Source organism: Oncorhynchus nerka, linkage group LG9a (genome assembly GCF_034236695.1).
Source record: "Oncorhynchus nerka isolate Pitt River linkage group LG9a, Oner_Uvic_2.0, whole genome shotgun sequence".
Lineage (NCBI taxonomy): Eukaryota > Metazoa > Chordata > Actinopteri > Salmoniformes > Salmonidae > Oncorhynchus > Oncorhynchus nerka.
In genome coordinates, this window is record NC_088404.1 from 4,907,362 (window position 1) to 4,920,878 (window position 13,517).

General features: G+C 46.3%; 1 protein-coding gene across 1 annotated transcript in view; it reads right to left on the minus strand.

The window, feature by feature from the left end:
• Positions 1-13,294, minus strand: part of LOC135573446 (anoctamin-3-like) — a 105,170-nt gene extending 91,876 nt beyond the window's left edge. The window contains exons 1-2 of the mRNA XM_065022778.1: positions 13,142-13,294; positions 11,428-11,590 (exon numbers count right to left, since the gene is read on the minus strand). Of these exons, the coding sequence (XP_064878850.1) occupies positions 11,428-11,590; positions 13,142-13,294 (316 nt within the window). The remainder of the gene's footprint in view (positions 1-11,427; positions 11,591-13,141) is intronic.
• Between the last annotated feature and the right edge of the window lie 223 nt (positions 13,295-13,517).

Genomic DNA, 13,517 nt, shown 5'->3' on the forward strand with positions numbered 1-13,517 from the left:
TATACAGGGGGTACCGGTACAGAGTCAATGTGGAGGCTATATACAGGGGGGTACAGAGTCAATGTGGAGGCTATATACAGGGGGGTACCGAGTCAATGTGGAGGCTATATACAGGGGGGTACCGAGTCAATGTGGAGGCTATATACAGGGGGTACAGAGTCAATGTGGAGGCTATATACAGGGGGTACTGGTACAGAGTCAATGTGGAGGCTATATACAGGGTATTACGGTACAGAGTCAATGTGGAGGCTATATACAGGGGGTACAGAGTCAATGTGGAGGCTATATACAGGGTGTTACGGTACAGAGTCAATGTGGAGGCTATATACAGGGGTACCGGTACAGAGTCAATGTGGAGGCTATATACAGGGGGGTACAGAGTCAATGTGGAGGCTATATACAGGGGGGTACAGAGTCAATGTGGAGGCTATATACAGGGTATTACGGTACCGAGTCAATGTGGAGGCTATATACAGGGTATTACGGTACAGAGTCAATGTGGAGGCTATATACAGGGTGTTACGGTACAGAGTCAATGTGGAGGCTATATACAGGGTGTTACGGTACAGAGTCAATGTGGAGGCTATATACAGGGTATTACGGTACAGAGTCAATGTGGAGGCTATATACAGGGGGGTACAGAGTCAATGTGGAGGCTATATACAGGGGGGTACAGAGTCAACGTGGAGGCTATATACAGGGGGTACAGAGTCAATGTGGAGGCTATATACAGGGTATTACGGTACAGAGTCAATGTGGAGGCTATATACAGGGGGGTACAGAGTCAATGTGGAGGCTATATACAGGGTATTACGGTACCGAGTCAATGTGGAGGTTATATACAGGGGGGTACAGAGTCAATGTGGAGGCTATATACAGGGGGGTACAGAGTCAACGTGGAGGCTATATACAGGGGGGTACAGAGTCAATGTGGAGGCTATATACAGGGTATTACAGTACAGAGTCAATGTGGAGGCTATATACAGGGTGTTACGGTACCGAGTCAATGTGGAGGCTATATACAGGGGGTACTGGTACAGAGTCAATGTGGAGGCTATATACAGGGTATTACGGTACAGAGTCAATGTGGAGGCTATATACAGGGGGTACAGAGTCAATGTGGAGGCTATATACAGGGGGGTACAGAGTCAATGTGGAGGCTATATACAGGCTATTACGGTACAGAGTCAATGTGGAGGTTATATACAGGGGGTACAGAGTCAATGTGGAGGCTATATACAGGGGGTACAGAGTCAATGTGGAGGCTATATACAGGGGGTACAGAGTCAATGTGGAGGCTATATACAGGGGGTACAGAGTCAATGTGGAGGCTATATACAGGGTATTACGGTACAGAGTCAATGTGGAGGTTATATACAGGGGGGTACAGAGTCAATGTGGAGGCTATATACAGGGTATTACGGTACCGAGTCAATGTGGAGACTATATACAGGGTATTACGGTACAGAGTCAATGTGGAGGCTATATACAGGGGGGTACAGAGTCAATGTGGAGGCTATATACAGGGTATTACGGTACCGAGTCAATCTGGAGACTATATACAGGGTATTACGGTACAGAGTCAATGTGGAGGCTATATACAGGGTATTACGGTACAGAGTCAATGTGGAGGCTATATACAGGGTATTACGGTATAGAGTCAAAGTGGAGGCTATATACAGGGTATTACGGTACAGAGTCAATGTGGAGGCTATATACAGGGTGTTACGGTACAGAGTCAATGTGGAGGCTATATACAGGGGGTACCGGTACAGAGTCCATGTGGAGGCTATATACAGGGTATTACGGTACAGAGTCAATGTGGAGGCTATATACAGGGTGTTACGGTACAGAGTCAATGTGGAGGCTATATACAGGGGGTACCGGTACAGAGTCCATGTGGAGGCTATATACAGGGTATTACGGTACAGAGTCAATGTGGAGGCTATATACAGGGTATTACGGTACAGAGTCAATGTGGAGACTATATACAGGGGGTACCGGTACAGAGTCAATGTGGAGGCTATATACAAGGGGTACCAGTACAGAGTCAATGTGGAGGCTATATACAGGGGGTACCGGTACAGAGTCAATGTGGAGGCTATATACAGGGGGTACCGGTACAGAGTCAATGTGGAGGCTATATACAGGGGGTACCGGTACAGAGTCAATGTGGAGGCTATATACAGGGGTACCGGTACAGAGTCAATGTGGAGGCTATATACAGGGGGTACAGAGTCAATGTGGAGGCTATATACAGGGGGTACCGGTACAGAGTCAATGTGGAGGCTATATACAGGGGGTACCGGTACAGAGTCAATGTGGAGGCTATATACAGGGTGTTACGGTACAGAGTCAATGTGGAGGCTATATACAGGGTATTACGGTATAGAGTCAATGTGGAGGCTATATACAGGGTGTTACGGTACAGAGTCAATGTGGAGGCTATATACAGGGTATTACGGTACAGAGTCAATGTGGAGGCTATATACAGGGTATTACGGTACAGAGTCAATGTGGAGGCTATATACAGGGTATTACGGTACAGAGTCAATGTGGAGGCTATATACAGGGGGGTACAGAGTCAATGTGGAGGCTATATACAGGGGTACAGAGTCAATGTGGAGGCTATATACAGGGGGTACCGGTACAGAGTCAATGTGGAGGCTATATACAGGGGGTACAGAGTCAATGTGGAGGCTATATACAGGGGTACCGGTACAGAGTCAATGTGGAGGCTATATACAGGGGTACCGGTACAGAGTCAATGTGGAGGCTATATACAGGGTGTTACGGTACAGAGTCAATGTGGAGGCTATATACAGGGTATTACGGTACAGAGTCAATGTGGAGGCTATATACAGGGTATTACGGTATAGAGTCAATGTGGAGGCTATATACAGGGTATTACGGTATAGAGTCAATGTGGAGGCTATATACAGGGTATTACGGTACAGAGTCAATGTGGAGGCTATATACAGGGGTACCGGTACAGAGTCAATGTGGAGGCTATATACAGGGTATTACGGCACGAGTCAATGTGGAGGCTATATACAGGGTGTTACGGTACAGAGTCAATGTGGAGGCTATATACAGGGGTACCGGTACAGAGTCAATGTGGAGGCTATTATACAGGGGGTACAGAGTCAATGTGGAGGCTATATACAGGGGGTACAGAGTCAATGTGGAGGCTATATACAGGGGGGTACAGAGTCAATGTGGAGGCTATATACAGGGGGTACCGAGTCAATGTGGAGGCTATATACAGGGGGTACCGAGTCAATGTGGAGGCTATATACAGGGGTACAGAGTCAATGTGGAGGCTATATACAGGGGTACTGGTACAGAGTCAATGTGGAGGCTATATACAGGGTATTACGGTACAGAGTCAATGTGGAGGCTATATACAGGGGGTACAGAGTCAATGTGGAGGCTATATACAGGGTGTTACGGTACAGAGTCAATGTGGAGGCTATATACAGGGGGTACAGAGTCAATGTGGAGGCTATATACAGGGGGTACAGAGTCAATGTGGAGGCTATATACAGGGTATTACGGTACAGAGTCAATGTGGAGGCTATATACAGGGTGTTACGGTACAGAGTCAATGTGGAGGCTATATACAGGGTGTTACGGTACAGAGTCAATGTGGAGGCTATATACAGGGTGTTACGGTACCGAGTCAATGTGGAGGCTATATACAGGGTGTTACGGTACAGAGTCAATGTGGAGGCTATATACAGGGTATTACGGTACAGAGTCAATGTGGAGGCTATATACAGGGGGGTACAGAGTCAATGTGGAGGCTATATACAGGGGGGTACAGAGTCAACGTGGAGGCTATATACAGGGGGTACAGAGTCAATGTGGAGGCTATATACAGGGTATTACGGTACAGAGTCAATGTGGAGGCTATATACAGGGGGGTACAGAGTCAATGTGGAGGCTATATACAGGGTATTACGGTACCGAGTCAATGTGGAGGTTATATACAGGGGGGTACAGAGTCAACGTGGAGGCTATATACAGGGGGGTACAGAGTCAACGTGGAGGCTATATACAGGGGGGTACAGAGTCAATGTGGAGGCTATATACAGGGTATTACGGTACAGAGTCAATGTGGAGGCTATATACAGGGTGTTACGGTACCGAGTCAATGTGGAGGCTATATACAGGGGGTACTGGTACAGAGTCAATGTGGAGGCTATATACAGGGTATTACGGTACAGAGTCAATGTGGAGGCTATATACAGGGGGGTACAGAGTCAATGTGGAGGCTATATACAGGGTGGTACAGAGTCAATGTGGAGGCTATATACAGGGGGGTACAGAGTCAATGTGGAGGCTATATACAGGCTATTACGGTACAGAGTCAATGTGGAGGTTATATACAGGGGGTACAGAGTCAATGTGGAGGCTATATACAGGGGGGTACAGAGTCAATGTGGAGGCTATATACAGGGGGGTACAGAGTCAATGTGGAGGCTATATACAGGGGGGTACAGAGTCAATGTGGAGGCTATATACAGGGTATTACGGTACAGAGTCAATGTGGAGGTTATATACAGGGGGGTACAGAGTCAACGTGGAGGCTATATACAGGGGGGCAGAGTCAACGTGGAGGCTATATACAGGGGGTACAGAGTCAATGTGGAGGCTATATACAGGGTATTACGGTACAGAGTCAATGTGGAGGCTATATACAGGGTGTTACGGTACCGAGTCAATGTGGAGGCTATATACAGGGGGTACTGGTACAGAGTCAATGTGGAGGCTATATACAGGGTATTACGGTACAGAGTCAATGTGGAGGCTATATACAGGGGGGTACAGAGTCAATGTGGAGGCTATATACAGGGTGGTACAGAGTCAATGTGGAGGCTATATACAGGGGGGTACAGAGTCAATGTGGAGGCTATATACAGGCTATTACGGTACAGAGTCAATGTGGAGGTTATATACAGGGGGGTACAGAGTCAATGTGGAGGCTATATACAGGGGGGTACAGAGTCAATGTGGAGGCTATATACAGGGGGGTACAGAGTCAATGTGGAGGCTATATACAGGGGGGTACAGAGTCAATGTGGAGGCTATATACAGGGTATTACGGTACAGAGTCAATGTGGAGGTTATATACAGGGGGGTACAGAGTCAATGTGGAGGCTATATACAGGGTATTACGGTACCGAGTCAATGTGGAGACTATATACAGGGTATTACGGTACAGAGTCAATGTGGAGGCTATATACAGGGGGGTACAGAGTCAATGTGGAGGCTATATACAGGGTATTACGGTACCGAGTCAATGTGGAGACTATATACAGGGTATTACGGTACAGAGTCAATGTGGAGGCTATATACAGGGGGTACTGGTACAGAGTCAATGTGGAGGCTATATACAGGGGGGTACAGAGTCAATGTGGAGGCTATATACAGGGGGGTACAGAGTCAATGTGGAGGCTATATACAGGGTGGTACAGAGTCAATGTGGAGGCTATATACAGGGGGGTACAGAGTCAATGTGGAGGCTATATACAGGCTATTACGGTACAGAGTCAATGTGGAGGTTATATACAGGGGGGTACAGAGTCAATGTGGAGGCTATATACAGGGGGGTACAGAGTCAATGTGGAGGCTATATACAGGGGGGTACAGAGTCAATGTGGAGGCTATATACAGGGGGGTACAGAGTCAATGTGGAGGCTATATACAGGGTATTACGGTACAGAGTCAATGTGGAGGTTATATACAGGGGGGTACAGAGTCAATGTGGAGGCTATATACAGGGTATTACGGTACCGAGTCAATGTGGAGACTATATACAGGGTATTACGGTACAGAGTCAATGTGGAGGCTATATACAGGGTATTACGGTACAGAGTCAATGTGGAGGCTATATACAGGGTATTACGGTATAGAGTCAAAGTGGAGGCTATATACAGGGTATTACGGTACAGAGTCAATGTGGAGGCTATATACAGGGTGTTACGGTACAGAGTCAATGTGGAGGCTATATACAGGGGGTACCGGTACAGAGTCCATGTGGAGGCTATATACAGGGTATTACGGTACAGAGTCAATGTGGAGGCTATATACAGGGGGTACCGGTACAGAGTCAATGTGGAGGCTATATACAGGGGGTACCGGTACAGAGTCAATGTGGAGGCTATATACAGGGGGTACCGGTACAGAGTCAATGTGGAGGCTATATACAGGGTGTTACGGTACAGAGTCAATGTGGAGGCTATATACAGGGGGTTCCGGTACAGAGTCAATGTGGAGGCTATATAACAGGGGGTACCGGTACAGAGTCAATGTGGAGGCTATATACAGGGTGTTACGGTACAGAGTCAATGTGGAGGCTATATACAGGGTGTTACGGTACAGAGTCAATGTGGAGGCTATATACAGGGGGTTCCGGTACCGAGTCAATGTGGAGGCTATATACATGGTATTACGGTACAGAGTCAATGTGGAGGCTATATACAGGGTATTACGGTACAGAGTCAATGTGGAGGCTATATACAGGGGGTTCCGGTACCGAGTCAATGTGGAGGCTATATACAGGGTATTACGTAACAGAGTCAATGTGGAGGCTATATACAGGGTATTACGGTACAGAGTCAATGTGGAGGCTATATACAGGGTATTACGGTACAGAGTCAATGTGGAGGCTATATACAGGGTGTTACGGTACAGAGTCAATGTGGAGGCTATATACAGGGTGTTACGGTACAGAGTCAATGTGGAGGCTATATACATGTGCTACACACTGTTGTTTTACCAGGCTGCACAACGCTCCTCAGCTCGGCCACAAAGAACAGCAACAACGGTGGTGGGGCGGCCAGTGGCACTGTTTCTTTAAAAACCCTTTGGGGTTTGGAATCATTGATGTCTGTAGTTATTCATTGATATCAGTGTTCCCATTCCTCTGTCAAAGATAGTCAACACATTTTTATTTGACATTTATTTAACAAGACAAGTCAGTTAATATGAACAAATTCTTATTTTCAATGACGGCCTAGGAACTGCCTTGTTCGAGGGGCAGAACGACAGATTTTTACCTTGTCAGCTCTGGGATTCGATCTTGCAACCTTTTCGGTTACTGGTCCCAACGCTCTAACCACTATATTACCTTCCACCCCTCCACTCTAACCACTAGGTTACCTTCCACCCCTCCACTCTAACCACTAGGTTACCTTCCACCCTTCCACTCTAACCACTAGGTTACCTTCCACCCTTCCACTCTAACCACTAGGTTACCTTCCACCCCTCCACTCTAACCACTAGGTTACCTTCCGCCCCTCCACTCTAACCACTAGGTTACCTGCCGCCTCTCCACTCTAACCACTAGGCTACCTGCCGCCCCTCCACTCTAACCACTAGGTTACCTTCCACCCCTCCACTCTAACCACTAGGTTACCTTCCACCCCTCCACTCTAACCACTAGGTTACCTTCCGCCCCTCCACTCTAACCACTAGGTTACCTGCCGCTCTCCACTCTAACCACTAGGCTACCTGCCGCCCCTCCACTCTAACCACTAGGTTACCTTCCACCCCTCCACTCTAACCACTAGGTTACCTGCCGCCCCTCCACTCTAACCACTAGGTTACCTGCCGCCCCTCCACTCTAACCACTAGGTTACCTGCCGCCCCTCCACTCTAACCACTAGGTTACCTGCCGCCCCTCCACTCTAACCACTAGGCTACCTGCCGTCCCTACACTCTAACCACTAGGCTACCTGCCACCCCTCCACTCTAACCACTAAGCTACCTGCCGTCCCTACACTCTAACCACTTCTTTACCATAGCCACTGCCCAAGCCTGAAGCGGGGTTGTTTGGTACGCATACAGTCCACACTCAAGGTTTCCAAACGGCCAAACATTCAATGACATCCAGGGATATGGTGCAACAAAAATGTTTATTCTTCTTATATCTAACAAATAAATGAGTCTCCAATCAACTTAAAGCAGTTCAATACTTGATATGGAAAATACATATTATGACCTGTCTGTATGTCTGTCTGTATGTCTGTATGTCTGTCTATATGTCTGTATGGTCAAAAAACTATAGCTCCCGCATCTAGCAAGGACCCCCCCCGAAGGCCCAACTTCCTGCCTTTATCCTAACACACTTACCACAATACAATGAATAGGCAAGAGGGGGGGCCAAAAACTAAGTTACACTAACAACAAATGAATATATCTCAATCAGGTAAATATACATCATAAAGGTACGTACCTAATATTTCATCATTTACATTCATATTTAATATATTTACACAAATATACATGGAGCTCCATATGTTCGGTCTTTTATACAAATATGTCCAAATCGGCTCTAACAGTGTTAAAACGACCCATCGCGACTAAGACCAGGCTTCTACATACATTACACAGGATCTAGCTCATAGAGATAGAATTACATGGACTTGCATGGGGATACCCATTCTACTAATACTATTTCTGTGATCCAGTCATTATGGAACAGACTGTACAAAGCACTAATCATCATCTTACATGACTTATGTTATGACGACGTCCAAAAAAATGGTGTCGTGCAACACGATTCATATTTCGCACAGACCTGACAGCAACAACAAAAAACGATCTGGCACCAGAGTGTATTTTCCCTGCTGGATCCTGCCCATAATAGACAGTCTCCCGTCCCAAATGGCAACCTATTCCCTATAGTGGTCCAAGGTAGTGCACTATGCAGGTGCATTTGGGGATGCATCCAGGGACTTCTGAGTCATGCTAAACTGCTCATTTGAATGTGAATGGTATTTGAGTGAATTCTCCCACCTCTACAGATTTCCTTATTAGAGGAGAATGATTTTTTCTTCTCCCTCACAGCGGTGACATCTATCTTATCCACTGTGGCTTATTGCTCACCACACCACTGCATAGTTTCCCCCCCCCACGCCTCACAGTGACGCTAACGTTTAAAACAGCCAACGCATTACACAACACCACCTGAAGATTACTGCACCTGTACATAGCCCACCTATAATTTAGCCCAAACAACTACCTCTTTCCCAACTGTATTTTATTTATTTATTTATTTTGCTCCTTTGCACCCCATTATTTTTATCTCTACTTTGCACATTCTTCCACTGCAAATCTACCATTCCAGTGTTTTACTTGCTATATTGTATTTACTTCGCCACCATGGCCTTTTTTGCCTTTACCTCCCTTCTCTCACCTCATTTGCTCACATTGTATATAAACTTGTTTATACTGTATTATTGACTGTATGTTTGTTTTACTCCATGTGTAACTCTGTGTCGTTGTATCTGTCGAACTGCTTTGCTTTATCTTGGCCAGGTCGCAATTGTAAATGAGAACTTGTTCTCAACTTGCCTACCTGGTTAAATAAAGGTGAAATAAATAAATAAATAAAAGATGTATCACAATCATCTCAAATCAATACCATGTGTAAGCAATGTCACTGTCACTATGAAAATAAATTAAAAGTTTATTATTTTTTTTAGGTAGTGGATACTCAACCGGTATAGTCAAAAGGTTAAGGTAAGGGTTAGGTTTATGGGGCTTGAGGTAAGGGTTAGGTTTATGGGGCTTGAGGTTAGAGTTAGGTTTACGGGGCTTGAGGTTAGAGTTAGGTTTACGGGGCTTGAGGTTAGAGTTAGGTTTACGGGGCTTGAGGTAAGGGTTAGGTTTACGGGGCTTGAGGTAAGGGTTAGGTTTACGGGGCTTGAGGTAAGGGTTAGGTTTACGGGGCTTGACGTAAGGGTTAGGTTTACAGGGCTTGAGGTTAGAGTTAGGTTTACGGGGCTTGAGGTAAGGGTTAGGTTTACGGGGCTTGAGGTAAGGGTTAGGTTTACGGGGCTTGAGGTAAGGGTTAGGTTTACGGGGCTTGAGGTAAGGGTTAGGTTTACGGGGCTTGAGGTAAGGGTTAGGTTTACGGGGCTTGAGGTAAGGGTTAGGTTTACGGGGCTTGAGGTAAGGGTTAGGTTTACGGGGCTTGAGGTAAGGGTTAGGTTTACGGGGCTTGAGGTAAGGGTTAGGTTTACGGGGCTTGAGGTAAGGGTTAGGTTTACGGGGCTTGAGGTAAGGGTTAGGTTTACGGGGCTTGAGGTAAGGACAAGTTTAAACGGGTATATGTTTTTTTTTGTTTAAATACCAGCACAACATAATGTATTTTACAGTCTGCCAGAGCTAACGATGAATAAAATCATTATCACATGTCATCATCATCATAAACAAATCTCACATGATGGTGGATTAAGTACTGATATGATAAACAGGAAACAGACCATGATAAACAGGAAACAGTCCATGATAAACAGTAAACAGTCCATGATAAACAGTAAACAGTCCATGATAAACAGTAAACAGTCCATGATAAACAGTAAACAGTCCATGATAGTGAGTAGTAATTACAGTGTAGAAAGTGGACCATCAATCTACACTACATGACCAAAAGTATGTGGACAACTGAACGTGAAACATGTCATTCTAAAATCATGAGCATTAATTTGGCGTTCCAATTCATCCCAAAGGTGTTTGATGGGGTTGAGGTCAGGGCTCTGTGCAGGCCAGTCAAGTTCTTCCACACCAATCTTGACAAACATTGTCATGCTGAAACAGGAAAGGGCCGTCCCCAAATTTGCCCCAAAGTTGGAAGCAGAGAATCGTCTAGAATGTCATTGTATGCTGTTGCGTTAAGATTTCACTTCACTGGAACTAAGGGGCCCGAACGACGAAAAACATCCTCAGACCATTATTCCTCCTCCACCAAAATGTACAGTTGGCACTATGAATTTGGGCAGGTAGAGTTCTCCTGGCATTCGCCAAACCCAGATTTGTCCGTCGGACTACCAAAATGCACAATTCAAATGTAGGACAGTGTGGCTGTTGGTTAAAATAACACCAGAGCCTTAACATTGACAAGCCATGTCTGCCACAGAATGTGTTTCCACTTCACAATAACAGCACTTACAATTGACCGGGGCAGCTCTAGCAGGGCAGAAATTTGACTGACTTGTTGGAAAGGTGGCATCCTATGACGGTGCCACGTTGAAAGTCACTGACCTCTTCAGTAAGTGCCATTCTACTGCCGATGTTTGTCTATGGAGATTGCATGGCCGTGTGCTCGATTTTATACACCTGTCAGCAACGGGTGTGGCTGAAATAGCTGAATCCACTAATTTTACGGGGTGTCCACATACTTTTGTATATATATTATATGTCATGATGCTGTCGCCGAGAGTGAAAACTGGTCTCACCCTGCATCAACCCATCATGACCTTGTTAGACCTACAGTATGTGAGGATGTGGGTTTACTTCCTCCGGGAATCACACTAAAACTGTATATACTAACCGCACTGTTAAAGTTGTTGTAGAATACGTCTAAAAACTCAGACAGGCTGTGGGGAGAACGGACAGACACACCGACTGACTGACCTGTCTTTGAGGGGATGAGGGTACAGGAGGTGCTGTGCCTGTGGGTCAGAGGCTGCGTCTGGGCTTGGAGCTGACGGTGGTCCTTTCCCTGGGCCTGGTGCTGTAACCAGGGGTCGACCTGCTGGGTCTGGAGCTGGGCACGTGTCTGGTCCTGGAGATCCGGCTGCAGATGGAAGAGGGAAAATAGATCCAGCTAGTCGGCTGTACCTGCTCCAAAACTCATCATCTATCTATGTCCTGTAGCTTCTCATGGCTCTCTCTCATCTCACTGTGGTAGGCATATAGTGAGTAATATGTTTGGAATATCAAATCGCAATCCATATAGAATCGTGATAGGTACAGTGCCAAAGTATTCACCTTGACCTATTCCACATTGTGTTACGTTACAGCCTTATTCTAAAATGGATTAAATTGTTTTTTCCCCTCATCAATCTACCCACAATATCCAATAACGACAAAGCAAAAACAGGTTTTTAGACATTTTTGCAAATTTAGCAAAAATATCACATTTACTTAAGTATTCATACTCTTTACTTTGTTGAAGCACCTTTGTCAGCGATTACAGCATCAAGTTTTCATGAGTATGACGCTACAAGCTTGGCACACCTGTATTTGGGGAGTTTCTCCCATTCTTCTCTGCAGATCCTCTCAAGTTCTGTCAGGTTGAATGGGGAGCGTTGCTGCACAGCTATTTTCAAGTCCGGCCAATGGCTGGGCCACGTAAGGACATTCAGAGACTTGTCCTGAAGCCACACCTGCATTGTCTTGGCTGTGTGCTTAGGGTGGTTGTCCTATTGGAAGGTGAATCTTCGTCCCAGTCTGAGGTCCTGAGCGCTCTGGAGCAGGTTTTCATCAAGGATCTCTCTCTGTACTTTACTCTGTTCATCTTTGCCTCGATCCTGACAAGTCTCCCAGTCCCTGCTGCTGAAAAACATCCCTTCAGCATGATGCTGCCACCACCATGCTTCACCGTAGGGATGGTGCCAGGTTTCCTCCAGACATGATGCTGCCACCACCATGCTTCACCGTAGGGATGGTGCCAGGTTTCCTCCAGACATGATGCTGCCACCACCATGCTTCATCGTAGGGACGTTGCCAGGTTTCCTCCAGACGTGACGTATAATCTTGGTTTCATCAGAACAGAGAATCTTGTTTCTCATGGCCTAAGAGTCTTTAGGTGCCTTTTGGCAAACTCCAAGCGGGCTGTGATGTGCCTGAAGAGTGGCTTCTGTCTGGCCACTCTACCATAAAGGCCTGTTTGGTGGAGTGCTGCAGAGATGGTTGTCCTTCTGGAAGGTTCTCCCATCTCCACAGAGGAGCTCTGTCAGACCATCGGATCTTGGTTAGCTCCCTGACCAAGTCCTTTCTCCCACAATTGCACAGTTTGTAGAAAAGGGCGAAGGGGTCTGAATACTTTCCGAAATGCACCGTACATAGAATCACAAAATGTATTGGATCGTGACATTAGTCATTGGATCTCAAACCTCTCCTCGGTGGCCCCCAGTCGTTACAGTTTGTTATCTATTCCAGAGCAAGCACACCTGATTCAAACATGTCCACTAATCAAGGCCTTGATTAGATTCATCCGGGAAACTAGTTCAAGGCTACAACAAAATGCTGAAACTGAGGGTTCCAGAGAAGTGTTTTTGTTTTGTTTTTTGAACTAGTGACTTAAGTAATGTGATAAAATACCCTGCCAACTCCCAACCCTTACCGGTGTCTGGGGCTTGTCGTCGGGGGTGCAGGGCATGGACGGAACGTGGCTGAGGCTCTGTGGGTGTATCTGGTTCTGAGCCAGGCAGGGCAGACTGCGACGGGACGGATTCAGCGGCTTCTCCTTCAAGATCTCACTGATGCTTGTGTGCATGCCTGGAGGAGGGATGGGGAGTTGAGGAGAGGAGGAGAGAGAGAGGGGGGGGATGTAGAGGAGGAGGAGAGAGGGGGGGGAGATGTAGAGGAGGAGGAGAGAGGGGGGAGATGTAGAGGAGGAGGAGAGAGAGGTGGGATGCAGATGGGAAAAGAGATTAACTTAATTGTCCAATGTGAATCGTAAATGTGTTTTTGCTAATTAATTAACCTTATTACCCTAA